The sequence below is a fragment of the Sinocyclocheilus anshuiensis genome, unplaced genomic scaffold (genome assembly GCF_001515605.1).
Source record: "Sinocyclocheilus anshuiensis isolate Anshui unplaced genomic scaffold, SAMN03320099.WGS_v1.1 scaffold42, whole genome shotgun sequence".
NCBI lineage: Eukaryota > Metazoa > Chordata > Actinopteri > Cypriniformes > Cyprinidae > Sinocyclocheilus > Sinocyclocheilus anshuiensis.
Window position 1 is genome coordinate 951,256 of NW_015546057.1, and position 26,151 is coordinate 977,406.

The 26,151-nt window shown below is 37.2% G+C and overlaps 2 protein-coding genes across 3 annotated transcripts in view; both read right to left on the reverse strand.

Annotated features, from left to right (window-relative positions):
• Positions 1-617: 617 nt before the first annotated feature.
• rpn1 (ribophorin I) lies at positions 618-11,503 on the reverse strand. Its single transcript, XM_016500589.1, has 10 exons — positions 11,125-11,503; positions 10,355-10,419; positions 8,637-8,943; positions 7,852-8,061; positions 7,453-7,645; positions 7,274-7,373; positions 7,037-7,175; positions 4,191-4,310; positions 3,860-4,105; positions 618-1,234 (listed from the first exon to the last, which is right to left on the reverse strand). Exons 1-10 carry the CDS (start codon positions 11,356-11,358, stop codon positions 1,052-1,054), a joined length of 1,797 nt encoding a protein of 598 aa, XP_016356075.1. The 5' UTR covers positions 11,359-11,503; the 3' UTR covers positions 618-1,051.
• A 3,538-nt stretch (positions 11,504-15,041) lies between these two features.
• LOC107699352 (protein polybromo-1-like) overlaps positions 15,042-26,151 on the reverse strand; it is an 18,236-nt gene continuing 7,126 nt past the window's right edge. Inside the window, exons 13-26 of one of the 2 annotated variants that reach the window (XM_016500590.1) lie at positions 25,509-25,603; positions 25,127-25,406; positions 24,893-24,998; positions 22,976-23,615; positions 22,665-22,876; positions 21,145-21,330; positions 20,213-20,370; positions 19,867-20,121; positions 19,642-19,787; positions 17,872-18,029; positions 17,237-17,420; positions 16,850-17,054; positions 15,473-15,674; positions 15,042-15,339 (exon numbers count right to left, since the gene is read on the reverse strand). In XM_016500590.1, coding sequence (XP_016356076.1) covers positions 15,113-15,339; positions 15,473-15,674; positions 16,850-17,054; positions 17,237-17,420; positions 17,872-18,029; positions 19,642-19,787; positions 19,867-20,121; positions 20,213-20,370; positions 21,145-21,330; positions 22,665-22,876; positions 22,976-23,615; positions 24,893-24,998; positions 25,127-25,406; positions 25,509-25,603 — 3,054 coding nt within the window. In that variant the 3' untranslated portion in view covers positions 15,042-15,112. Of the gene's footprint in view, positions 15,340-15,472; positions 15,675-16,849; positions 17,055-17,236; positions 17,421-17,499; positions 17,684-17,871; positions 18,030-19,641; positions 19,788-19,866; positions 20,122-20,212; positions 20,371-21,144; positions 21,331-22,664; positions 22,877-22,975; positions 23,616-24,892; positions 24,999-25,126; positions 25,407-25,508; positions 25,604-26,151 lie in introns of both variants that reach the window. The other variant, XM_016500591.1, reaches the window with a different exon arrangement.

Sequence of the window (26,151 nt, forward strand, 5' to 3'; positions counted from 1 at the left end):
ATATGGTGCCTTATCTATTATAAAATATAAACAACCAAATTTACATTGTAAAAGCGCCAAAGACACTTCTTAATACGTTGTACGTTGTGTTGCAAAATATTAAAGTGTCAATTTCTTACATCCAAAACAATTATGCTTGTAGTTTTACCTTATGAACAAGACATCTCAAATATACAGTTGTTATGATGGAAAAAACATATTTATGGAAACTATGAACTTGGTTATTAAGTTGAACTTTTTAGTTTTATGGAATATCAGGTATCTTCTGGCTTAAACATTTTAAAGAAAAAATGTTTTAATTTGTAAACAGACAGTTACAAAACAAATAATAATAATAATAATATCATAGGTCTGGTTTCACATACCTTATTTATTCACGGACTGAAAATGATTTACCAGCAACATCTGTCACATATACCCTTGGCATACAAAAATCAGTATCATTCACTGTAGATATGAAATGCATCATTTACAAAAAATGAAAATCATACAAAAATGTGAGAAATAAAACCCCAACAGAAAATTTGCAAACATGAGCATATCAGTGGCAACCATTTCAGCATCTGCTGTTCCATACTTATGTTTTAGGACAGGGCAGATCATTTTCTATTCTTTCATTTTTTTTTGGAAACAATAAGTGCAAAGGTGTTTTTTTAGGTGAGGGTTGTAGAGCTAATTTCAATTCAAACCCGACTCCAAAATTGCAGATGAATATTAAAAGGAACAAGTCTGCTGGATTGTGTGAATGAAGACTGCATTTGACATTCAGAAACTTTAAACTTAAAAAAAAATAAAAAAGATTCTGCATCGAAGTACACACACAAAACCCTCTTCCAAATCACACACATTCAGCAACACAAAACAACATGTATATCCTGCAAAAATCACTTTCACACCCTATGAAGGCACAAGCATGATGTTCACAGAATGATGCATATTGTTTGTGAGTGTACACTATTGATCTGTCAGTCCAGTCTGAGTGTGGGTTACGGTTTCTGAGGGCGGGGACTGTTTCATGGCCCGGCTGAAGACTGGACATCTGCAGTTTGATTTACAAGGCATCCAGAAGGCTGTCGATGCGGCTGACCAGCTCTTGCCTCTTGCCTGACAGGGTTTTATCCGAGTCGATGTAGGCGTCCTTCTTCACCTTTCCAGCCACCAGGCGTTCGGCCTCCTGACAGGATCGGCACACCAGATCCTTCAGCTGGTTGTCCAACTTCTGTATCTCACCAACCTGCAGACAGAGAAAAAAACTGAAAACATAGAAAAATCCAGCTTAAAGGGACAGTTCACCCAAAAATGAAAATTCGGTCATTAATTACTTACCCTCATGGAACACAAATTAAGATATTTTTGATGAACTCCGAAAGCTTTCTGACCCTCCATAGACAGCAAGGGAATTACCACGCTATGGTTCAACCTTAATTTTATAAAGCTACGAGAATGCTTTTTGTGAGCAAAGTAAAAAAAAAAAATAAAAAAATAAAAGTTATTCAACAATTTCTTTCTCTTCATCGTGGTACATCGAAGACTGACACGGAAGAGAAGAAATTGTTGAATAAAGTTATTTTTTATTTCTTTGCACACAATAAGTACTCTCATAGCCTCATAAAATTATGGCTGAACTACTGATGTCACATGGTCTATTTTAACAAAGTATTACTACCTTTAGGGGCCTTGAACGTAGTAGTTTGTGTCAGAAATAGGGATGTAACGATTCACTCAACTCACGATTCGATTCATGATTTTGATTTCAAGATTCGATTTTCTCGCGATTTTTTTTAACAAAATGAGATTGAAGACATTATACAGTAAATTAAAAGGTGTAGGGGTGACCCCGAATAGTCGACGATTTGATGCTTCGATAAGAGGAGCCTGATTCGACTACCAATCTCACAGTCGAATATTCGCGGGGTGTTATGATCATGCCATTTTGGCTATATGGGGGTGCTCAAATTTCAAATTTCACATAGAACTACCGATTTTCTCCCAATAAGTTCATAGACAGCCTATTATGATGATGCTGTAAATAAGAATCTGAAAAGAAAGAAGCTTCAAATAAATATTTTAACGTGCGTGAATAAATCCAACCACCCCTATAGATTTAAGTTTCACTTTCCATAATCCCTGACCGACAGAGGAGCATCTTGGCGGCAGGGATTTAAAACTTTAACAAGACTCAAATTGACACAGGCAGAGTGAAAGACTGGATTTTTTCGATCAGGTGGGGTACAAGTGATTTCAAAACATTTCAGCCGGTTCATATATATTGTGTATATATTATTTATCTCATATAAGATGCATTTGGTTGAGTTACGCTGCAGTAAAGCGCTTCATTGTAGTACTACGGTGATTATCTCTTCAGCGCGCAGCGCGAGCGGGACAAACAACAATGCGGAATATTAATAACTATGACTGGGACTGTCATACACATAACATTATAATGAGAACACTATTATAAATGTGAATTTTTAAGAGTTTAGTTGCCGTGTTTCTGCACGTTGTTGCGTGAAGAACGCGTCCACAAAATGAGTTCATTCAAAGCCGCACAGACACGTTCATGTGCATTCGGGGCATTTTGTGCAGATAGCATATAAGTCATAATATTAACGCTATGTTGTATAAATAACGAAGCGTATTCTATATGAGATAAATGAGGAGTTCAATCCCATTGATTAAAAACCTGCTATCAAATGCTTCACTCTACTGGTCATCTTCAGCACGCGCAGCTCAAAACAGAAATACAGAACATTAATAACTACTGTCATATACATAACATTATAATGAGAGCACTATTGTAAAAAATGTTGTGAATTCTTAGGGTTTCGCTGACGTTTAATATTAACTACCTTTTAATCAAAACATAAAACATTATTTACCCCATTTGTATCTGCGAGGCATCCATTATACATTTTCCCTGTGTGTTAAGGTCAGTAATTATCACTGTTGAATGTCTCTCTTGGTAATGTATTTTGCCCCCCACCCCCAAACATATGATTCGACTATCGGCAAGATTCGAAAATTCCCATTCGACTAAGTAAATCCTTTGTCGGGGACACCCCTAAAAAGGTGTCCTTTTATTAGGCTATTGCTGCACGTTTCTTTGTTAAATTGAAATAGAACGAAACTAAATTGAAATTTTAAACAAACCCCAAATCAAACACGTTACACAAAAAAGAAATCTCTTCGTATAAACAAACTAAGGCTTTGCCTGTGCTCTTTCCATTTAAAATGAGAGGCAACCACTGCATTTTAAACATGATCCAAACAAAGATGCTGCATACATGCAACATGAGCAGTTTTTAATCTAAATTAGACTGTATAATTTTGAAATTTGAAGCAAAAACAGAATGGTCTGACTTTAGTTTTGTGAAACTATACTACATAAAACATCTGAATGAAAGAAGCAGACGAGCTGAATGAAACGCAAATTCACACTCTGCCAGCAGGTGGCGCTTATGAACAGCAATGATATAGTCCTGGGTTACCGCTGTAAACAAAGCGAACTCTACTTTAATATGTATTGTTCAGAGGCAAGATGAAAAGAAAATACCACGTAAACTTCTCTAAAGACAGCCAGTTCCCCTCAGAGATACAGTCATATAAATTCCTACTCCAACTGTATCGCGATTTGTTTGGTATCTCAACCGATTTGATTCGTCACATATTTGAACCGATTTTCAATCTATAGTGAGAAAAGCTCTTGGATTTCATCAATAATATCTTAATTTGTGTTTTCCGAAGATGAACAAAAGTCTCGGAATGACATGAGGGTGAGTAATTAATGGCAGAATTTTCATTTTTAGGTGAACTATCCCTTTAAGAATTTTGAAATATGGTAAAAGGAAATTGACTCTACTTTTTCGGCCAGATCGGAGCCCTCTGCTTTGAGACGGGCTTGTAATGCACTGATGTCATTGGAGAGGGTGCGGTGTTCGGCCTCCAGGGTCTTGCGGCCGCTGTTCAGTGCTCCGGTATCGCGGGTCTGCTTGTAGCGGTTCACAACTTCGTCCATGTGGCGGTACAGACCGAGACGCTTGTTCACCAGAGTCAAGACCTGCTCGGTGATGGAGGCCACCTTCATGCGCACCTCTGCTGCTGGATCCTAACGGAGGTAATGAGGAAACGACAGCTCAGTTAATGTGACACCTTCACAGTCACTTCAACAATACCGTGTGCTCCAGACGCACCTTGGTGATGGAGAAGTCGAGGCGCACGTAGATGATGACAGTGAAAAAGAGGATGTAGAACAATCCCACCACTAACAAAGGCTCCTGCAGCATCAGGATCTTATTGAAGGTGTAGTGAACCTAATGAGAAACACAGTTAATACTCACTTTTGGGGTTACTCAACTGGCTCACTTTTGCTGAAAGCATTTTTGGCACTTTGTAACAACTTTACATGCACTTCAATTCCATTGGAAAAATCTGAAGCTGCTCAGCAAATGCACCTGTACTGTAGAAGCAGAGTAGAACTGGCATGAATAATGATAAAAAAAACAAAACAATGGGCTTTAATCGTGAAACATGAGCAGAACGAAATTTTGTGTAAATCGTTCGTAAAACCGTTCTGAAGTAAACTTTCGAATTAATGAAAATGTTCGTATTTTCAAAATGTTAGTTGTTAAAGAACTGTACACCTGTTCCTTACCATGTGTAAACATGTGTAAAATGTTATGTATTCTTTTTCGCAAACTGATGACACTGAAATAATATTTCACAAGTTTGTTTACCCAGTATTTTTATCTTAGCTGAGAGTTGAAAACTGTTCAACTTTGGGTAAAAAGCGCTCGTCACTGTCACTTTTTACCTAGCCGTCCAATCAATGAAGGAGGGGCGGGGCAAATACCACACTGACCAACCATCCTACATGTACAAGAACTGAACAAGTTAATATTGGTGCATTTTTATATTCAGTAATATTCTTCAAAACGAGATGCTAGTAATATGTTACTACTGTGGACCATAGCAACCAAAGCATCTCAGTTGTGCCACCAAAGCGTTCTCAAGTGCCACCATCTGGCCATTTTCAGAAGAGCACCTGACATTTTTTCAGCTGGCTAAAAACTCTTTGGTTGACACACATTAATTAAATATTTATTGTTAGGAATATGGCCTTTTTTGCATTTATGCAATATCCTGGAGCCAAAACTGATAAGGGAGTCCAGAAGATTCCATAGCATTCCTGGACATGTTACTTACACAAGGTGTAATTCATAGGCGCGGATTAAGCGAATTGTGAAAGAGTATGCACATGCACCCAATTTACGAATGACTGCAATTCATTAACATACCCATGATGTTAAACTATCAAATCTGATGTTTACGAAGTGTTTGTGAATCCGGAGGAGAGTTTTCGGGAAAGTCTGTTTTACGGGGAAATTACTCCTCAAATTTCCTGAATGAGGCCCAATGTTTCTACATGTACTGTGAAAGAACCTGTTGCAGCTGCTCAGCTTTTTGTTTAGAAATTGAAGTAAACGCCCACTACCTTCTGTACACTGAATTAAAGTGTCCAAACAATACTGTATTATCATTAAAAAAAAAAAGAGGTTTATGAATATCTTATATTGCGTAAAAGCAGATTAAAAGAAAAAAAAAGAAAAAGAAATGCAAGAGAAAAATATTAAGATATAAGAAATGTAAATTGAGCTTAGAAAATAATTAAAATGGAATTATTAGAATAATATGGAATTTTTTAAAAAAGGAAGAAAAATGTTTTCAAATTAACAAAAGTAAAATTTAAAACCATTTAGTTTATATTTAAAAATGCAGTTAAATAGAGCATTTAAATAGGATTTGTAACATTTAAAGGTGCAATAGGTGATTGTCTTCAGAAACATTTTTTGTTATGCTGGTTGAAAGTCTCTTCACATCCCGATAGCAATCATTAAGTTAAGTGGTCTAAATGTATTTATCTGTATTTATATATTCTGTGGAAGGCGCAGGACCAAGAAATTTCCATCCAATCAAAATGCTCGGTCCGAGCGTTTTAATTGGCTTTCCTACCTGCCTGTCAACGTATGTATTAGCATACCTCTGCGCACCCGGTTCGCGCAGACAGGATACGTCATCAGCGCATTCACACACGCTGTGCAGACAGAGAGAATGGCAGACATTCGATCTTCCTTCCTGGTATTGTAGTACTTTTAAAAAGTTTTCTCACCGGTGATTGACACATGATGTAGCCCAGTGGTTCCCAATTCCAGTCCTCGCGCTCCCCCGCTCTGCATATTTTGCATGTCTCGCTTAGTTAACACACCCGATTCAGATAACCAGCTCGTTAGAAGCTGATTTGCACTGCGCAGCGTCTTCACACACAGACGAAACTTACTAGAGAAGTGTGATATAATATACCTCTTTAAATAAATACTATTTAAATTTACGTCTTGCACACTTTAATGCCCTTTGTATGGAACATATACGCTCGCTTCGAACTGGATGGTGGAATATTCGGTGATGTCCACTTCAAAGAGCACTTACGGTCGAATAGAACAAACGTCGCACGTGATAAGAGATACATATGAAATGTGCAGAGCAGGAGGGCGCAAGGATTGGAATTGGGAACCGCTGATGTAGCCTATTGTAATGTTGTCTCTGGTCTTCTGGTCTGTGAGCGTAAATGCGTTCAGGGGGCGCGGCCTTGGACGGCGATTCGTATATGCGTTCAGGGGGCGTGGCTTTGGACGGCGATAGCAGGGAGGGTGGGATGTTCGCTTTCAGTGCTATCAGGCTAAAGTTAGCATTTTCCAATATCTCCTACTGCACCTTTAATTTCCAGTTTAATAAAGCATTTACAAATTGTACTTTTGATTTTTAAGTTAGTCATTTCTACTATTTTAGAAATTAAGTTCTCTATACAGATCTAGACTACACGATAAAAGAGCTAAACTGTTCAGTCGATATTTTCTCTGCACTGCTGTAAAGAGTACAAGGACAGGACAGGATCGAGGAAGACAATGCTTTTACAGAGGTTCTGTATCCCTCCCTTTTAAAATGACCCTGTTGCAAGGCTTCTATGCAAGTCTTAGCTTACCACAACGTCCTGAATGTGCTGCTCCACCAGATTGTTCTTGGTGGCCACCAGCACAGGTCTGCCGAAGGTGTCCAGGTAAGTGTAATGCAGCTCGTCCTGACTGCGGGTGATGGGGTAGGGAGTGTCCACGTGGATATTTCTGGGGAGAACAACAGAGTAGTGGTAAATCGCCAAATCAAACCTAATTATGATTTTGATTGTGAGGTTTGCTCATGCTAATGCATATCAGATGCTCACCTGGCTCCTTCAGGAAGGATCAGTTTCACAGTTAGTTGGTCAATAACCTGGTCATCATAGACATGATCAACCAGACGAATTTTCAGAGCATACTGATCTCCTAAAGGACAAAAGGATGTAACATGAGTTTATATTAAAAGTAAATATTTGAATCTGTCAACTCGATACCAGACACCCACCCAGATTGTAGAGATACTCATAGCTGGGAAGATTATAACCAATGATGTAATGTGTTTTCCAGCCACCGAACAGTGGGAACCGGGGACGGATTTCAACTTCTACGGAATCATCTAGAACTTGGAGGTGAGATGTGGAGATGTTCCCGATCTCATCACGGTAATACACATCCTGAGCAGAGGCTGGGAGGATGGTCTGCAAGAAGAAATAAAAGTAAGTTGAAGAAAACCAAACGTTTCCTCTACTTAAGCCAGTTTCAAGCTTCTATATTAACTTGCTTTTTAGAGTTGGCTACTGGGATGCCACCTATAGCTGAGCCAGTATGTTGGACCAGATATCATTTTGTTACATACTAATGAGTTCAAATAATTAATACAAATAAGAAGAGAGAGTTAAGACACCTTGAAAGATTTGACTGATGAAATGCCGCTGTCAGACTGTCTCTGGTAGTCATAGCGGGAAAAAGGCCCCTTCAGGAAAGCCCCGGTGTGTCTCAGGTCGATGGTTTCCTCCACGGCGATGTTGCCCCAGTGAGAGACCTCGATAGTGCGAGTGACACTGCTGATGGTAATGAAAGGTGTGTTGTTCTCATAGTGGATCTTCATGGCATCCTACAAAACAGCAGTTTTCAAAAGGTTTTCAAAAACACTACCATTCAAAAATATGGGGTCAGTAAGATTTTGCTTTTGAAAGAAATTAATACTTTTATTTATCAAGCACACAATTATATTTCAAAATTCATAAGGGAAAAAAGCATCATGGTTTCCATAAAAATATTAACCAGCACAACTGTTTTCAACATTGATAAGAAATGTTTCTTGAGGATTTCTGAAAGATCATGTGACACTAAAGACTGAAGTAATGACGCTGAAAATTCAGCTTTACATCACAAAAATAGATTGCATTCAAAACATTATATATAAATAAGTACATATACACAATTTAATTTAAATTGTAACAATATTTCACAATATTATTGTATTTACTGTATTTTTGATCAAATAAATGAGCCTTGGTGAGCAGAGAAGAAAAATCTGACTGACACCAAACTTTTTTGTACGCAAAAACAAAACTGATGCATGCTGTAAACGAATTTCATAATTACCAGGCAATGACAATATTATCACGTAAACACACAGTTTAAAGTGTATTACAGTACAACACAGTGATTATTGTGGTCAGTCACCTGGCTGAAGGGAGGAACATCTTTGAACGGTCCATACTCTACAGTCTCATCGCTCTTGGTGGGGTTGCCCAGCTTGGTGTAGCTCTCCACGGTTTTGGAGGCCAGGCGTACGCGGGTGGTCTGTGAGCGGGTGGGGTATGGGGAGTACAGGTAGTGGTTCCCCTGGAAGACCACCAGCTGTCGCTCGGCCTGGGTGATGTGGGTGGGGAAGGGCTTCAGCATGTGACTGAACACCGTCTCAACCTTCACCCGCAGTTTAGCACCCGGAGCAAGAGACGACGGTAACTGTGCCTCGAAGAATTTACCACTGCAGGAAGGGAAAACAAAACGTTTGAGCTGGAAATAACATCTCCAAGAAAAGGAAACATGTTTTATACACACAAAGAGAAGCGTGTCTTGTAGTCTAAACCGCAAAACAACACTAAATCGGATGCGTACAAACCACATCTATATGCATTTTACCACTGGATTCAAATTAGGGCTGCATTATTAATCGCTTTTTAATTGTGATCACGATCACAAAGATTTTAAATCCCTCAATCAGAGCTTCTCTCTTAAAAGGATACATTTTATGCACAATGTTTTACTTAATCTTCTCAACCTGGCAACCTCAGCACTGATGGGGAAAACAAAAAAAAACGACAACACTGACAAACATGTGTTGGAGTTTAACCAACATTTCAATATTCTGCTTAACTGAAAGTGTAATAAATCAGTGAGCAAATGATAAGAAATCCAAACATGAATCTCAACTATATTTGTTTGCAATTGTGGTTGTTGGATTTTTTCTTTTTAAAATATAAAATTGTTGACATCATTGGAATTAATATTAGGAATTTCTCTGTTTTAGGTTTTGAGAGACGCTTCTTTTCTCTAGTTTGACCAGTTTTCATAATGTAGATCAGGGTTCCTCAAATCTTGCCCTGGAGGGCCAATGCGCTGCAGAGTTTAGCTCCAACCCTGCTCAAACTCACCTACCTGTGATGTTCTGATGATCCTGAAGACATTGATTAGCATGCTCAGGTGTGTTTGATTAGGGTTCGAGCTAAACTCTGCAGGAAAGTGGATCTCGTGGGCCAGATTTGAGGATCCCTGATGTAGATAGTAGTGGTCAACTGATGGTCACCAATATATATGATATCAAATTATTTTAAACAGGGCAAATATCAAAGGCATAAAAAAACTGCTGCAATAAAATGTATATTTATTTTACATAATATTTACTGAAATACTAAAACTGAAAATAAATCATTTGAAAAAAAAAAAAAAAAAAATCTGCATAATAAACAGGTGTATACTTTAGCAATTTCTTGAGTCTGTAAACATTATGGCATTTTTAGAAGAAAAAAATAAATTGGAAAAAAAAAAAGAAGAATAAGCAAACACTATATCTGCCGCACTCACAAACACTTACCAGCAGAATAGAAAAATGATTGGCTAATCATAAGAAAGAATGAAAGACCTGCCCACTAATAGAAAGCGTGTTGATATATATGATAAATATAATAATGATTTCTTAATTTGTGCTTATGAGAAAGTGCAATAATTCTGATGAAATGAGACCTACCGTAAAATGAGCAATTGTGATTACTAAATGCGATTTATAATTTTTGAGCAAAATAAATGTGATTATCAGTTTAACCTTGATCGTGCAGCCCTAATTCAAATCTTTTGTTTGTTTGTGGCACGCTGGACAGTCTAATACTAACAGTGTTTACCTTTGTCCATGGACAGTGGTCTCTTTCAGCTCCAGGCTTTCATCCTCCTCTTCCTCCCCCTTTACCTGGTAAAGATTAAAACTTGTCTTATAACCAGAACTAGTTCACAACATGCAGTCTAAAGGAAGAAAAACCGGGCAGATCCATAACCCCAAATTATGTTTAAGCTTAAAAACAAGGCCTTTGTCTACAGGTCCAAGTCAACTAAGGTTCCCTGCTAATGAGCGCTTGATTCAGTGCTCGTCAAACACATAGCGGATCATGTACACTTTTAAACACGAGAAACCATCGTTTTTATTAAAAGCAAGAAAACCAAAGGACCCTGGCTACGTGTTTCTGTATAACATTGCAGCAGTGATACAGCGCGGAAGTGCATCCAGAGCTTACGTGTCACTGACAGAGCAAAGCGGAAGTGCGCTGCACACCCACTGCTAATGCTAACTTCTACACAAAACACCCCGATAACGCCAAGCGCAGCATAGCAGAATTCATTTTAAGTACTTATTTGAACGAGCATTACATCTTAACTACGCTACTTAAGGGTTTCTTTTGTCAAAACAAGTGCAAACGTACAAATTAAGCAGGATTATATAGCTAGCACAGGCTACAGTATATGAAAAGTTGCACTACCTATTGTCTCAATGCTAAAAATACAGTTGAGAAATCATTTCTTATAATTAAATAAGCACAGAATGAGTAAATTGTGCAAGGGAGGGTCCTGCCTCTTTACACAAGCATTTATAATTTAACGTGAATTTAACGTTACTCACAGATGCACCGATGAAGGCCAGGTGCGGCGCGAGCTCGGCCTCCAGCGCGAGCGTGAAGCCGCTGACTCGCGAGGCTCCGTGATTCGCGAGCTGGATCTCCGCCGTGATCTTCGCGAGGTGAGAGCTCAGGTCCAGCGTGCGCTTCACGTCTTCATTCACGAGCCCCTCCGCACACAGCGACGCGCGGAAAAAACACGCGATTAGCGCAAAACTCCCCGCTCCGGCGCGCCACATGCTCTGGTGCTTATATGTTGTGATTTGGAGGAGAATACAAGTAATTAGTCCTGCCTAAAGTCTGTGCTTTCGCATGCAGTGAGGCCTCGCGCTGCAGAAGCTGCTCCTGAAGGATGACGCTTCATTCATTCCCTCCTGAGTGACGTCCCCAACATGGCTTCTTCTTCTTCTTGTTTTATGGCGAATAACTCCTTAGGAGCATTATCGCCACCTACTGTACTGGAGGTCAAGTAGACTTTCATAGGTGACGAGTCTGAAATTTCAGTAAAAAAAAACAAAAACCCCAACATGGCGGACAGCGAACCTACCTTTCAAAGCAAAAAAAAAAACCTGTCAAAGGAGCAAGTGCACTGATATTTTTCTTGCTGTGATACACTCAAAAGCTTGTGGTAAGCACTGTTGGGAAGTAAATTACATGTAACGGAATTACGTAATTTAATTACAAAATAATAATAAAAAAATACATCTCAATATTTATATTTCTTTCCCACGTTGCTTTGACTGCTTTAAAACATGAGACACTGATGTTTCAGGGGTTTAGGACACAGACACTATTAATTATTATTCGAGAACTGTTTTATTTCCTATTTGGGTTTATGTATTTATGTTTTAAGATTAACTGTTTTTTCCCCACGGCATTGTTGGATATTTCGATTACAAATAAATGCTGCTTTCACCCTTCACTTAAATGCAGCCTTGGTGAGCACAAAAAAATGCATTACTCCAAACATTTGACAAGTTGGGTGTGTGTGTGTGTGTGTGTGTACAGTGGCATGCGAAAGTTTGGGAACCCCTTGCAGAATCTGTGAATAATTTTAACAAAATAAGAGAGATCATACAAAATGGGGGGGATTTGGTTGAAAAATTCGTACATCTTATATATACATCACTATATATATATATATATACAGAGGAAGACAGTAGTGAAGTATTTTTACTTTACTCAAGTCAATTTAAAAAGTATCTGTAGTTTATCAGTGTTTTTCTTTAGACAATTTTACTTCACAACATTCCAAAGCATAATATCATACTCTTTACTGCACTACATTTCATAAATAAAAGTTGTTGTTTGTTTTACCTTTAATAATTAAGAACATTAAAAATGTAGAAATTTCTTGTACTCAAGTAAATCTTTGAATTACTTTTACTTGAGTAAACGTAAGAAAGTAATAGATTTCTAATGTAATTAAGTATTAAATGATATTTAATATGAAACGTAGTGCAGTAAAATGTACAATGTTATGCTTTGGAATGTTGTGAAGTAAAATTGTCTGAAGAAAAACACTCTGATAAAGTACAGACACTTGAAAAGTACTTTTACAGCAAAGTAAATCAGATTTAGTTTTCCTCAAAATTAATAAAAACAGTGAAAAGCAGCTCATAATATGACTCAAAGCTGCAATCATTAAATATGTTAAATAATACAAATATCCTTTATGTATTTAATCACATTTTATTAACCAATTTGCTGCTGACCTTCGGTGATCCAATTCAACCGTACTAATAAGCAAAAATTACACAAGATAAATGAACATTTCTTCTCTTTTTTTGTTGCTGAAGAGTGTTGAACTTTCTTCTTCTGTGTTCTACTGTACAGACGTTAATTTACATTTCCTTCAGCCTGAGGCTTTTGGTGTGAAAGTTCCTTGTTTTTTGATTGTTTGCTGCCTGCCCTGACCATTGCCTGCCTTTGTGGATTTCTCTTTTGTCTTGCCTCTGCCATTGTTGTTTGCTGGTGTTTTCGACTCTGATTTTGGGGTGACATGTGACCTTGACATTTCTCCAGTGTTGCCAACTGCTTTCAATTGAAGGTAGCTAAAACTGGTAGCTAAATGTCACTAGATGACATCACAATGGCAAATTCACTTTCTTTGCTAATCAGGCAAACACCAATTTTCATTAAACAGTTATTTAAATTACCAAATAATTTAATGAAAATTGGTTCCTCACAGTACCATACGGCTCTAGAAGACTTGAAATGCATCACAAGTCAACTGCACAAAACTGCATACTGTCTGAGTCGGCACTACATTTGGTTAAAAACATACTATTAAAAAAAAGTATATTTTATATAGCATGTGTGTGTCGTTTGAATGCAATCTAGATGTAATATATCTGCCATGTTGTCATAAGCTACTACTAAATATTGTAGAAACTTAATTTGCTGTTGAGAATGAATTCATGCACTACATGTAAAAAGAAAACTACAATTAGAGAACGTCAGCTGATTTATCATTCACAATGAAATGTCAAACCCAGCGCGCACACACACACACACACAAACACACCCCTTTTCCACTAAGAGGGCACCAGAGCTGTGATTACTCTGGCCCCTACCAACGCATTTCCACTGAAGAAAAGTGAAAAAGTGGTCTGAAAAGTCATCTCTGCAATGGGTGTTGGTACCCGCAATGGAAGCAGGAACCTTAACCATTTTATGTACACTTTATTTTACTGCTTTGTTTTTCTCCAGTTTTGTCCAGTGTTATTTTAGGATTAAAATTATTTCTATTTAGCTTTATTTCAGTTTTAGTAATGTTAGTTCTTTAATTTAAACTAGTGCTGTCAAACGATTAATCACATCCAAAATCAAAGTTCTTGTTTACATAATGTGTGTATATGTGTATATTTATTATGTATATATAAATACACACACATGCATGTATATATTTAAGAAAAATGTTAAAATATATACTGTATGTGCGTGTATTTATATATACATAATAAATATACACATATACACATACATATATTATGTAAACAAAAACTTTTATTTTGGATGCGATTAATCACGATTAATCATTTGACAGCACTAATTTAATCTTATTTTTAGTTAGTTGTCAAAGCATCATTTTCATATATCTTTTTAATTTTTATTTATTTATTTCAGCTTTATTTCAATTAACAAACACATTTTTAATAGTTAACAGTACCAAAACTGTACCATCCAACTGAAATTATTTTAGAGATGAACCACTATAAACATTTTAGCAGATTCTGATCCAGTTTTTTTCTTTCTTTCTTTCTCTTTTTTTTTCATGTTGTATGTGATAAATGACTGATATTAAAATTCTATACCTCTTTATATGTATTTAATTAAAGATAAAGTAAAATCAATAGTTTTAAATGCTACAAAGTGAAAAAGTGGACACTCATTTTGAGATTTGTGAAAGATTACATTTAATTGTTATTAAATTAGTAGCAATTAATAATAAATTATTAACAAGTCATTTTGAGTAAGTGTTAGATATAGGAAAGGTAATATAAATGTAAAAATAGGAAAAATTGCATGCATAATTAAATGACCAATATCAACTTATATTGATAAATAAAATAAAAAAAACTCATATATGGGCCAATAAATTATATACTGTGCATCTTTTTATATTTGTTTTACATTATTTTACGTATTTGTTACACACTATTCTATTCAGCTTATGATAGTATAAAGATGCCCAATTAAATTTTTTTGATAAACAATCACTTCCATCACTTTTCAGCTTTCAAGTCAGTGGAAACATGTAGGAATTCTGAGGAAACTTCACAGAATCCATGGCTGAGCATCATTCCAATGCAAAAGGGGTAGTAAAGTTTCATGATTGTTATAGTTCATGCAATATTTCTTTGATGGATGACAAAGGCCATGCATTCAAAATCACATACAGAAAATTTGGAATTACAGACACCAAAACATGGCAGTTTTGCAGAAGGAATGGATTGGCTGAAGATGGAAAGTGCACTGGGGATGAGTGTGTTAGCAGTTAGGCTTCTTATTGCAGCTCTGTGTAGCACCAGAAAGGTGTGTCCACCACATCTGAGAGGGGTTACCTGCCATAGGCGTCATGCTGTGGCTAAGCATCCCCATGGGGGTCGGGGGAGGTACTACCCCCATGAGCGCCCCTACTGGGGTACCTGCTCTTGGGGAGTTCTGATGCACTGCTCTTTCTCGCTCCTGCTGCTCCACTACCTTTGCTGCCCGCTCTAAATCGACGACAAAAGATAAACACAATGTGATGTTTCATGGAAAACCTGGAGACACTGTATCCCATCAGTGTCCACAGATGATTTCCAGGCAAATTGCTTTCGTGATAAATGGCAAAATTCAACACTTCACCTTCGTACTCAGCTTTCTTAGTGGCCTCAAGGTTCCTCCACTCTGTGCCCACCAGTCGACTGAGTTCTCCAAAGGAGAAGTCAGGGTGCTGGGCCTTGATGACGGCTCTCATTTCACTGCTGAAGAGGATGTAGCCACTCATGTTGATCTTCCTCTTCGCCCCCTCCTTCTTTGACAGACCCTTAATTGACTTTGGTGTGGACTGTGGACAAAATGAGATACTGATCATTTAGGCAACATGCATAATGGTACTAATGGTACTTTTGATTCATCCACTTATCCATCCATTCTCCAAATTGTTTCGAAATCCCTAGTTTTAATATGATTGACAGGATTAGGGTAGGCAGCTTTACATAGCAAGTTTCCATGGAAGAACAAGTCACTGGATTTGAGCTACTATGATGCAAGAATTAATTTCAGATCAACAATGCTGTTTTAGTGCCACATTAAAAACAGGATAAAAAAAGGCCTGACATTTTGAGAATAAAGTAGTAACATTTCAAAAATTAAGACTTAAATGGCTAGTTCACCCACAAATGAGGATTTTGTCATCATTTACTCACCCTCATGACGTTCCAAGTGTGTACGACTTTGAGCAACACAAAAGGAATTTTAAAAACTGTCACAGTATTTTTTTTGTTCTTAAATTGGAAGTTACCAACATTCTTCAATAAAACATATTTAGTGTTCTGCAGAAGAAAGTAAGTCATTCCAGTTTAGAATGACATAGGTATGGTCAAATTAGTGATTAGTCAAATTTTGGCAAAATTTTGTGGCAAAAAATGTCCCTTAACAATACTATATTTCCGCCTGTGAAAATTCAATTGACCAACAGTAAATGTGACCACACTTTATGAGTGAGTAAATGACAGACTTTTATTTTTATCACTTCACTATAATATTTCGGGAATCATTTGAAAAAAGGCCTTGTGCAAAATTAGTCAAATTTCAAGAATGGAGTTGCAGCATTTCAAGATTAACGTGAAAATATTTTGAGAACTCTTATTGTGAAAAAAAAAAAAACACTTAAGGGGCCATTACTAATTTAATCTTACAATGCTACAACTCTAAGCGGAGACAATTCCCAAAACATTAAACCTTAAACCTTTGGTTTTTTCATGTTTTACTGTGGCACTACAATGCAATTCTAAAACTGTACCCACCACAAAATATCTTAAACTTAAACTGTGGCTGGCCAGTTTACGTGTCCCAAGTTGGCAGTTTTTGACAAGAATAAGCTGCAAAATGGGTATGAATTCATGCAGATAATGAATAGTCTTGCTCTAACACAGCTAGTTACAAAATACCATCAGACCCTTCTGAGTCTAAATCAACAAGGACAAAGTGATTTTCTTTCAGTAACAGCATAATCCAGACCTGGGGGGGTGCATAATGCAGCATGTCCATGTCGCTGGTCAGCTGAGTCTGAAGCTGCCGCATGCAGTGAGCATCAGATCCGTCTCCATCATCATCTCCCAAATCCTCCAGCTCTTCATCCGTCATATCTGCAAACTTGGCCTCCAACTCCTCGATCTTCTTATCCAGCAGTGGAGAAGGCTCCTTCTGAGGCACTATGAGCTTTCTGATAGAGACAACCAAAAGCATGAGTCTAGTGTCCAAGTCTGGGACAGAAACAAGCAATCCCTGTTGAGATCATGAGCTCTCATCGCTATACACTAAAGTCTGTTTCTTACGTACATCAATTATTATTATTATTTTTTTATTTGTATTACTTCAGTAGTCAACAAGAATGAAGCAACTGACCGAAAGTAATAGATTTCATCTTCAACTACTTTGGCAGACAGAGAGAAACGTTTCAGCCCTTTAAACTTCTTCATTTGCTTCTCACTCTCTATGTAGCGGCTCTCACACAGCAACACATCCTCCTCCGGCATTTCAGTTGGCCGGCATGACAAAAAATCTTTGAAAGAAGACACTGTACACTTCCCTGAGGAAAAAAAACAAAAACAGTCCTTTCTTTTTTAATTTGGATTACTTCAGTAGTTAACAAGAATGAAGCAACTGACCGAAAGTAATAGATTTCATCCTCAACTACTTTGGCAGACAGAGAGAAACGCTTCAGCCCTTTAAACTTCTTCATTTGCTTCTCGCTCTCGATGTAGCGGCTCTCACACAGCAACACATTCTCCTCCAGCATTTCAGTTGGACGGCATGACAGGAAATCTTTGAAAGAAGACACTGTACACTTCCCTGAGGAAAAAAAAAATACAGTCCAGATGTAGGAAAAGATTTAACTAACAAATCACTTATTTATTTAACTTATTGTAATTTCAATTTAAATAACTCTCTCTGTTCTTCAGTCAATGTCCTTGTAACCACTCAATAATACAGTTGCAATGATGGAACTTAAATTCGAGGCCATCCAAAAATACTGTTACCTCCAATACAGGTCATAGGGCAGGTTTCTTCCAGGTTACTGAGGAACACTTCCTTCTTGTAGAACATCTTAGTAGGTTCATGCTCAGTCTCCTCGGGATGGATGAAGATGGGGCCAAAAAAGTAGGCAGCTTCATCTCGCACCCACATCTTCTCTATTCTATTACAACACAAACCCAAACATATATAAGGAGACACTGTCATGTTGTTTCACATCAAGTTTGGTAACATCAGTGACATCAAACGTTGGTTCTTGCATATTTTGTAACCAAATGTGATGTTCAAGACTTCAGCAGACTTGTATATTATAATATATTATAATATATTACACACAAGTCATATTGAAAGGATGGTTCTGTCATCCAAACTTTGGATGGAACTAGGGCTGCATGATTAATCGCATGCGATATTTAACTCGCATCTTGTCAGAAAGCCGGTTCTGTAATCAGCGGTAAATCTCCATCACCTGCGTGCTTTCACATTGAGCAGCATTAACTACACAGAGCCGTTGTTCACTGACGAGCTGCGCAAAAAATCGCGCGAATATGAACGTGGTTTAGCGCAGCTCGTCTGCAGCTCTGTGTAGTTAATGCTGCTCAATGTGAAAGCACGCAGGTGATGGAGATTTACCGCTGATTACAGAACCGGCTTTACTGATAAGATGCGCGTTAAATATCGCATGCGATTAATCGTGCAGCCCTAGATGGAACAATGCTTCCATCCAAAGTTGCGAATTTAAATTATGCGCAAAATTGTATTGTTGCATAAAACGTTTGCGATTTGAACTTTATTTGGAGTACTACTTGTGCACATTGCACATTTCTTAATATTAAGCCTAAAATGTGCTTTAATGTCACTATTGATGAGGACTGTATGATCTTTGAATAATATCGGCCTTTAAATGCAAGATATTTAAAGTGTACCTGAAGTATACTTGCAGAAGTTGCACTTTAGCACAATCAAATACACTTCAGTATATCTTTAGTTGGACTTAAGCAAAATTAAAGTGCATTAAGCACAAAATTAGTTCTTTCAATTTAGCAGACTTTAAGTATACCAGTTTAGTGTACTAAAAGTACAGTTACAGGGTATTTTTATTAAGTCCATAAATATGTAAATGTATTTCTAGTACACTTAGCATGAAATAAATGTATTTCAAATACATTTTAGTATATTTATTTTTCACTAGGGTTCCAGATAAACTGGCACCAATATCACTAAGAAAAATGTCATTTGCTGAAGTAGGAGAAGCCACGGTTGGTCTTTTTTCATATATAATAAATTACGTGTGCCTCAGAGCGCTCAGATGAAATGCAATAAACGGAATCATGCTATCTCAGGATTCCTGTTTGGGAACGCAGTCGTGTTGTGGATGTAAACCCAGCTAATTACTTACCGTTATGTCATTCCAAACCCATAAGACTTTCATTAAGCTTCGAAACACAAGTGAAAATATTTTTAATGATTGAAAGTCCATTCCACCAAGACTTTGATGCTTCAAAAAGTTCATGAAGGGATTGTAAAAGTAATGCATATGAATCGAGCCGTTTAATGTTTTAGTGGAATGGACTTTCAGCTGAGATTTCTAATCTCATTCATGCTTCGAAGATGAACGAAAGGGGTTTGGGTTTGGAATGACATGAGAGTGAGCAGATGACAGAATTTTCATTTTTTGGGTGAATATACTACCTTTACAGTGCCCTTCGGTACTTTTCAACGATCCACAATATGAACAACACAGCGACTCTTTGGTCTCGTCATTGGTCCCCTACCTGCCCACACGGTTGCGTACGAGCCCATGAGAGCGGATGTAGACACAGTCTCCCACTTTTAGAGACATGTCGTTGTAGCAGAGCTGCTCATAGTACTGGCAGCCTGGCTCTCCATTACTGACCTCCATGGTAACATCCTCTCTCTCCTGAAGACACAGATTGATGGTCAGGCGGCATATGTATATATATATATATATATTCAATATATGCCAGAATATGTCTTACCTTATCAATAATCAATGGCACAGCTTTGCCATCCTCTGCCGCCTCAGGAGGCTTCTCGCTGTCCTGTTTGGGTGCAAACATGGAGGCCACACGAACCACAGGCAAGGGCACTTCACGAGGGACGAACTTCACGGAGCTCAGGGGCATCGTCCACATCTTGATCTTTTTGAAGGACTTGGTTTTCGCAGAATAACGAGACTCACAAACAAAAACATCTTCAGGTCTGAAGCTGTCAGGCTGAAGCTTGAAATACTCCTGCAATAAAGATTTTTTTATCAGAACAGTTAGATATGATGCTTTTACAATCGTATAATAATGTTTTGGAATCATTGCTGAATGATATTACCTTCACAAACATGACGACACATTTGCTCAGTATTTTACTGACAGGAATTTTGTTGTAATAGTCACTTTTGAAAGCTTCTTTCTCAAGAAATTTGCGTGTGGCGAGATGAAATGTTTCGTTGGGTCTATAGAACCAGCAGCCATAAAGCCAGTTCTCTCCTTCATAAGAAAAATACATACACATAGTTTAACAGCAACACTAATAGCGTTGCAAAAAGGTGGAACATTTCCAGAAAATGTAGGAAACATTCCAGACATTTTGGAAACTTTCCAGGATTTTTTGGAATATTCCAGGGAAAGTTTTCGGAAAGTTTCCACCTCTTTGGAACCCTAATTGTTCGCCTAGGTATATTTTTATTAAAAAAACCTAAAAAATATATCAGAATACTCGATTAATCGTTAGAATAATCGACTTTTTTGGAAAGTTTCCGGAAATTTACTGGAAATTTCCACCCCTTTGCAACCCTAAACACTAATGTTCAAACGTTTGGGATTGGTAAGATTTTTAAAATGTTTTTGTAAACTGCATTTTTTTTTTTTTTACATTAAAACAGTAATATCGTGAAATAATATTGTAAATTGTGAAAACTGTTTTCTATTTTAAATTAGTTTCAAATGAGTTTATTCCGGATATGGCAAAGCATCAAATTTTCAGCATCATTACTCCAGTCTTCAGTGTCACATGATCCTTCAGAAATCATTCTAATATGCTGAATATTCTAAGATGCTCTAATATTCTTTAATGAATAGAAAGTTGAAACGAGCAGCATTTATTCAAAACAGATTTTTTTTCTATAACAATCTAAAAGTCTTTATAATCACTTTTGATTTCAAATCTTACTGACCCCAAAATTTTAAATGGTACTGTATATTCTCAATCAACAGTGTTAAGAGCAACCTATGTGCCATATAAAAGGTTTTATGAAGCAATACCTGCATCATCCTGCCACAGGCGCTCTATGCAGACGATGTGCGGCTGCAGGTTTGGTTCTGTGGGCTCTACATAAACATAGTCTCCCACGTGGTACATGTTGTCCTTGAAGCTGCAGTCCTGGCTGTAGTTGCGTTGTAGAGCCCCCTTCCATCCACCACCTGCTGTGTCCTCACTCTTCTCAGCCTCTGGAAATCAGTGTGAAAGGATTAATAAACAGCCATCTGAACTACAAAACATTACAATTATTGGCAACTTGCACACTCCAAGTTTAGTTTAGAGACTGACAACTGCTTTAAACACAGGAGAGAATTTCCTTTGTCTATAACATAAAGAAGGCATTCCCAAAACTGTGACCGTTGATACAGTATGTATATAAATAAACATATACGGTATGCTAAAAGTTTATCCTGTTTAAATATGGTTTGTGGTTACAATATGTTTGTCACTCCTGTAAATGCGTCAATGGCAAATAATTGTGGCCAAAATAAAGAAAACATTTTTTTTTAAATCAGTAACATTTTAGTATAGGTACTTATTCTCACTATTAACTAGTTGCTTATTAGCACGCCTATTATTAACATATTGGCTGTTTATTAGTACTTATAAAGCACATATTCTGCATGACCATATTCTACATCCGTAATCCTACCCAATAGCTAAACTTAACAACTACCTTACTAACTATTAATAAGCAGCAGATTAGGAGTTTATTGAGGCAAAAGTCGTAGTTAATGGTTTGTTAATAGCGATAATTTGACCTTAAAACCTTAAAATGTAATGTAAAACATATGTACAAAGTTCTTAGAAATGTATTTGTTGTCATACTGGTTTCATTTTTTTTTTAACTGTACCAAATTTAAATTTGATCAAATTAATTACATATTTATACAAGTATAAATTAATTTCATATTTTTCTTAATACTTGTGAGGTGTACACATTATTATTATTATTATTATTAATTAAAAAAACTATGTAAAAGTAAAAGTACAAGGTAAATGTTTGCAAAAATACATGCACGTGTGTGTATTTATATATACATAATAAATATACAGTACACACACATATATTGCTTAAACAAAATATTTTATTTTGGATGCGATTAATCATGATTATATAACATATATATATGTTTTCCAGGGTCTTTTTATCTCATAAAAAACAAAAACCCTTATTGACCTTGACAGTTTTGAGGGTGTATTTTTTTCTGCTTGTTTCTGCACAGTGGTTGCACCACATGACTTTGTTGGTCGCACCTCATGCAAATGAATGCATGTGCAGATTATGCAAATGGATATTAATAATATATTATATATATCTCTCTAAATCTTTAACTGAACTACTGTGTAACTGTGCACTGCTCATTCAAAATGATTTTGAAATTAGAAATGAAAAACGTTTATCACAGAAGAGTCCATTTCTGTATGAGTTGTAGTTTTATGTATGTTGTTTTAGCATGTTTGTTTGTTTTTAATAAATAAACCGATTTAAAAACTGGATTAAATACTACTGGAACAGTACCTTTCTTCTCCTCCTCTCTCTTGAGTTTATCTTCTTCATATTCTTTAGGCAGCTTCTCTTTCTTCTCCTTCTCCACGTCGCTGTGCAGGTGTTTAGTGGTGTAGCTGAGGGCCGGCGACAGCAGAATCTCTCCATTCTTACACAATTCATCTCGGATCCGGATGAAGAACTGCTGGAGCTCCACAGAGTCCTCAAAGATCTCAGAATCAGTTCTACGACACAATTTAAAACATTTAGTATTGTGAAAAACCAACACTTGACCTCTCCAGGTACGTAAATCCTAGACAAAATGAGTGAATGAAAAGCATCACCTGTGCAGACGCCTGGCTTTCTCCAAAACTTCAAACATATGGTCCTGGAACACGTCTAGTCTCCTGTAACGCCCCTTATCCACGTTTGCTCTGATGATTTCAAAGTTCAGTGGAGACTTATCGGGATTGTTGGGATCAACAGCTGGAATCTCCGCCAGTGAGTCACTATAGCAACGTCCCTCGTCGTCCTGGTGACCAAGAACTGAGACAAAAAGATTGCGAATAAGCTCCTGGATGAGCCGCGCAACATCTGGGACATGAGCGTCGTCGCCTCCCTCCAAGTCTCTCCTGGTCTCCAAAAGCACTTTGTGAAGCACCAATGCATCTTTGTAGATCAACGATTCAGGTTCGTTGTAGGTGCAAGCGTTGTTGAACATCAACACTAAGTCTTCCACCAGAGCATCAACATCCTGGTACTTGTTGGCCAGCATGTGGCTCTTCACCTTCTCCATGTCTATGGGTTTCTTGATGGCCACATAGTAGTCTGGAAGCTCGGCGCGGGATGGAAGACGGAGGAAGATTGTACTGAGACGCCGTCCACGCTTGTCTGTGTAGTTCTTCACCGCTTCATAGAGTTCATTGAGTTTCTGCTGCAGAGGAGTCAGGTACTTGGACTTTTTAGGAGAGATGCCACTCTTTCCTGGAATGAAAGTGGCACATGGTCAGTCACAGCTTCTTGAGAGGACTGGTGTTATGTAGACTGAAAGCCGCAACTTCTGAGACGTCATTCCAAAATCCAAATAAATAGTCTAACTGGTGCATGTTCTGTGCCCAAATGCACAAGTCAAGCAACCCAAACTGAGCACATGCAGACTTCAATTGGAGCAGAATTTACAGGCACTCCGAAACACGGAAAACACCAAATCATAAGCTGCTTGTGTGCAAAACAACACAGTGCGATGCTTCACTCTAAAACACAAAGCCCATATATTTATTTAATTAAATTGCAACCTTTTTATTTAATAATTGCACTAAGCCATATTGTGTTTTTTTTTATTTATTTGATTAGATTGTTCAACCTTAACACTGGGCGATAAAACGATAACAATTTGTAAAACGGATAGTTCCGGTCCTTGATTCTGATTGGCTGAGCCGTGTTCGAAGCTGTTGTAAATTACTCTACAAACATACACCTTTGTTTACGTTTGTGTGTTGCTCGGCAACCACTTTGTAGCAACCACAACTGATTCTGAGGAATTACATTGTTTGGTGGAAGAATACTGTTTTTATTAATATCATTACACTTTATTTGCTCTGTTTTATTTTGTGAAACCTTACTACGTATATGGAATAACCGTTTTATAAAAGCCCCGTGAAGCCGTGGTTTACAGTGAATTTATAACAGCTAAGGGGCGTTGTTAGGCACGACACGAAGCGGAGCTTCTTGGGGCTTATTGCTTTAATTTATCGTGCTCTATTTTCCTCGATAAAACAACAACAATAGTTTGATAAATGTTCAATATAATGTTTATGCACCAAAATATATGAATTAAATGTATTAAAGGAGTAAGGGAATATAATTACAGTATTTTTTGTGATTAAGCTATAGCGTTCATGCATTCATACCAAAAGTATTTAGACTACTGTTTTTTAATACAAATACCTAAAAACAATATAGATACATTTTACCATGGTATTGAGGTGCTGTATGTGTGGGTTTTAACTGTGGTTATCATAACCTAAATGTACGCTACTATGGAAGACCAGGGGTTAATTTTAATAATACTCAAACAGTCAGAATAATTAAATTGCACCATATAAAAATTAGGTAATACAAATTTAAAATGTATCATGATAATTATCGGTATCACCTGATATGAAACATTTTATCGTGATAATTTTTTTGGCCATATTGCCCAGCCCTATTCAACCCTAATTCAAAGTAAGGTATACACATATACTGCTTTCAAAACATACTAATTTTCAACTTGGGTGAGACGATGTCCTCGTCATCTCGTGGAGGTCCGAGTTCCCTTCGTTTTTCTCTTAATATCTTCTCCAGAATGTTGGCGTCATTGTAAACCTAGAGTTAAACCAACAAGTTATTTATGACACAACAGAGCAGTTCGTATTTATAAAACCTAAAATGATTTAAAAAGCTCATTTACTCTACACGGTCTTTCCAAGCTCAGTAGTAAACCTCAAACTCACTTGTGAACCTTCTTCGTTGTAGTGACGTGCATTACGAAACATCAGCTTCATGCCCTCCATCATGGCGTCTTCGCTGGGGTATCTGTCAGAGCGGATGTTGTGGTCGATGGTCCTCAGGTCCATTGGTTCCAGAATAATCTTGTAGTAGTCCGGGTAGTCTTTTTTTGAGGGCTTGACCATAAACAGGTCGCAGAGTCTCCGGCCTGTGTCCATCTCCCGAGCCTCTGCCACAGCAGCGTACAGAGCCTTCATGCGGTTCTTCTTCGTGTTCTTCTTATGGCTGCCAGAGGTGATACGTTAGGGCAACTGTCAGCTGTCACAGCGTGAATGTTTATGAATAATACGCTCCAAACCAGTAGTTTTACTAATGCTGTAAATGTACCTTTTGCGCTTGGTGCTGCCCCCATCAGAAAGAGTAGATGACAGCATGCTATCTCCATCTTCATCATCTCTCCTTGTCAGTTCTTTCCTTTTCATCTGAATATATACACACATATTATAGATTGAAGACATAAAGCATTTGGATACTTTTTGAATGATAAATATCGATGGAACTTGTTCAGAGTTAATGTGATGAACCATGTATAGCTTCTTTACAGGTTTATTCATCTAACAGTACTTTTAAGGGTTGGCAGAAATAAGATCAGTTCATATATTTACACATTTTTATTAATATTTATATTTATTATAATGTAACATAAAATACAAATATTATTGTTAAAAATTAAAATTTTATTAAAAAATAATAAAATATTTGTATCTTTAATTTTTTTAATATATTTTTCACAGTATAAATGTATATGACGTGGAAAACAAAAAAACAAAAAAACAAGATATCATTGGCACAAATTAATATTTTTTTTCCACAACAACATTTGCAAACATTTGGGAATTTGTGGCCACAATTTAGTTAAAGGGGTCATATGATGCTGCTAAAAAGAACATTATTTTGTGTATTTGGCGTAATGAAATGTGTTTATGTGGTTTAAGGTTCAAAAAACACATTATTTTCCACATACTGTACA

Coding starts and splice junctions, on each gene's coding strand:
- rpn1 (XM_016500589.1), bottom strand. CDS start 11,358: ATGTGGCGCGCCGGAGCGGGGAGTTTTGCGCTAATCGCGTGTTTTTTC. Junction 8,944..10,354: donor ACCACTGTCCATGGACAAAG/GTAAACACTGTT, acceptor CCCTTCCTGCAG/TGGTAAATTCTTCGAGGCAC. Junction 4,311..7,036: donor AGCACATTCAGGACGTTGTG/GTAAGCTAAGAC, acceptor GTTTCTCATTAG/GTTCACTACACCTTCAATAA.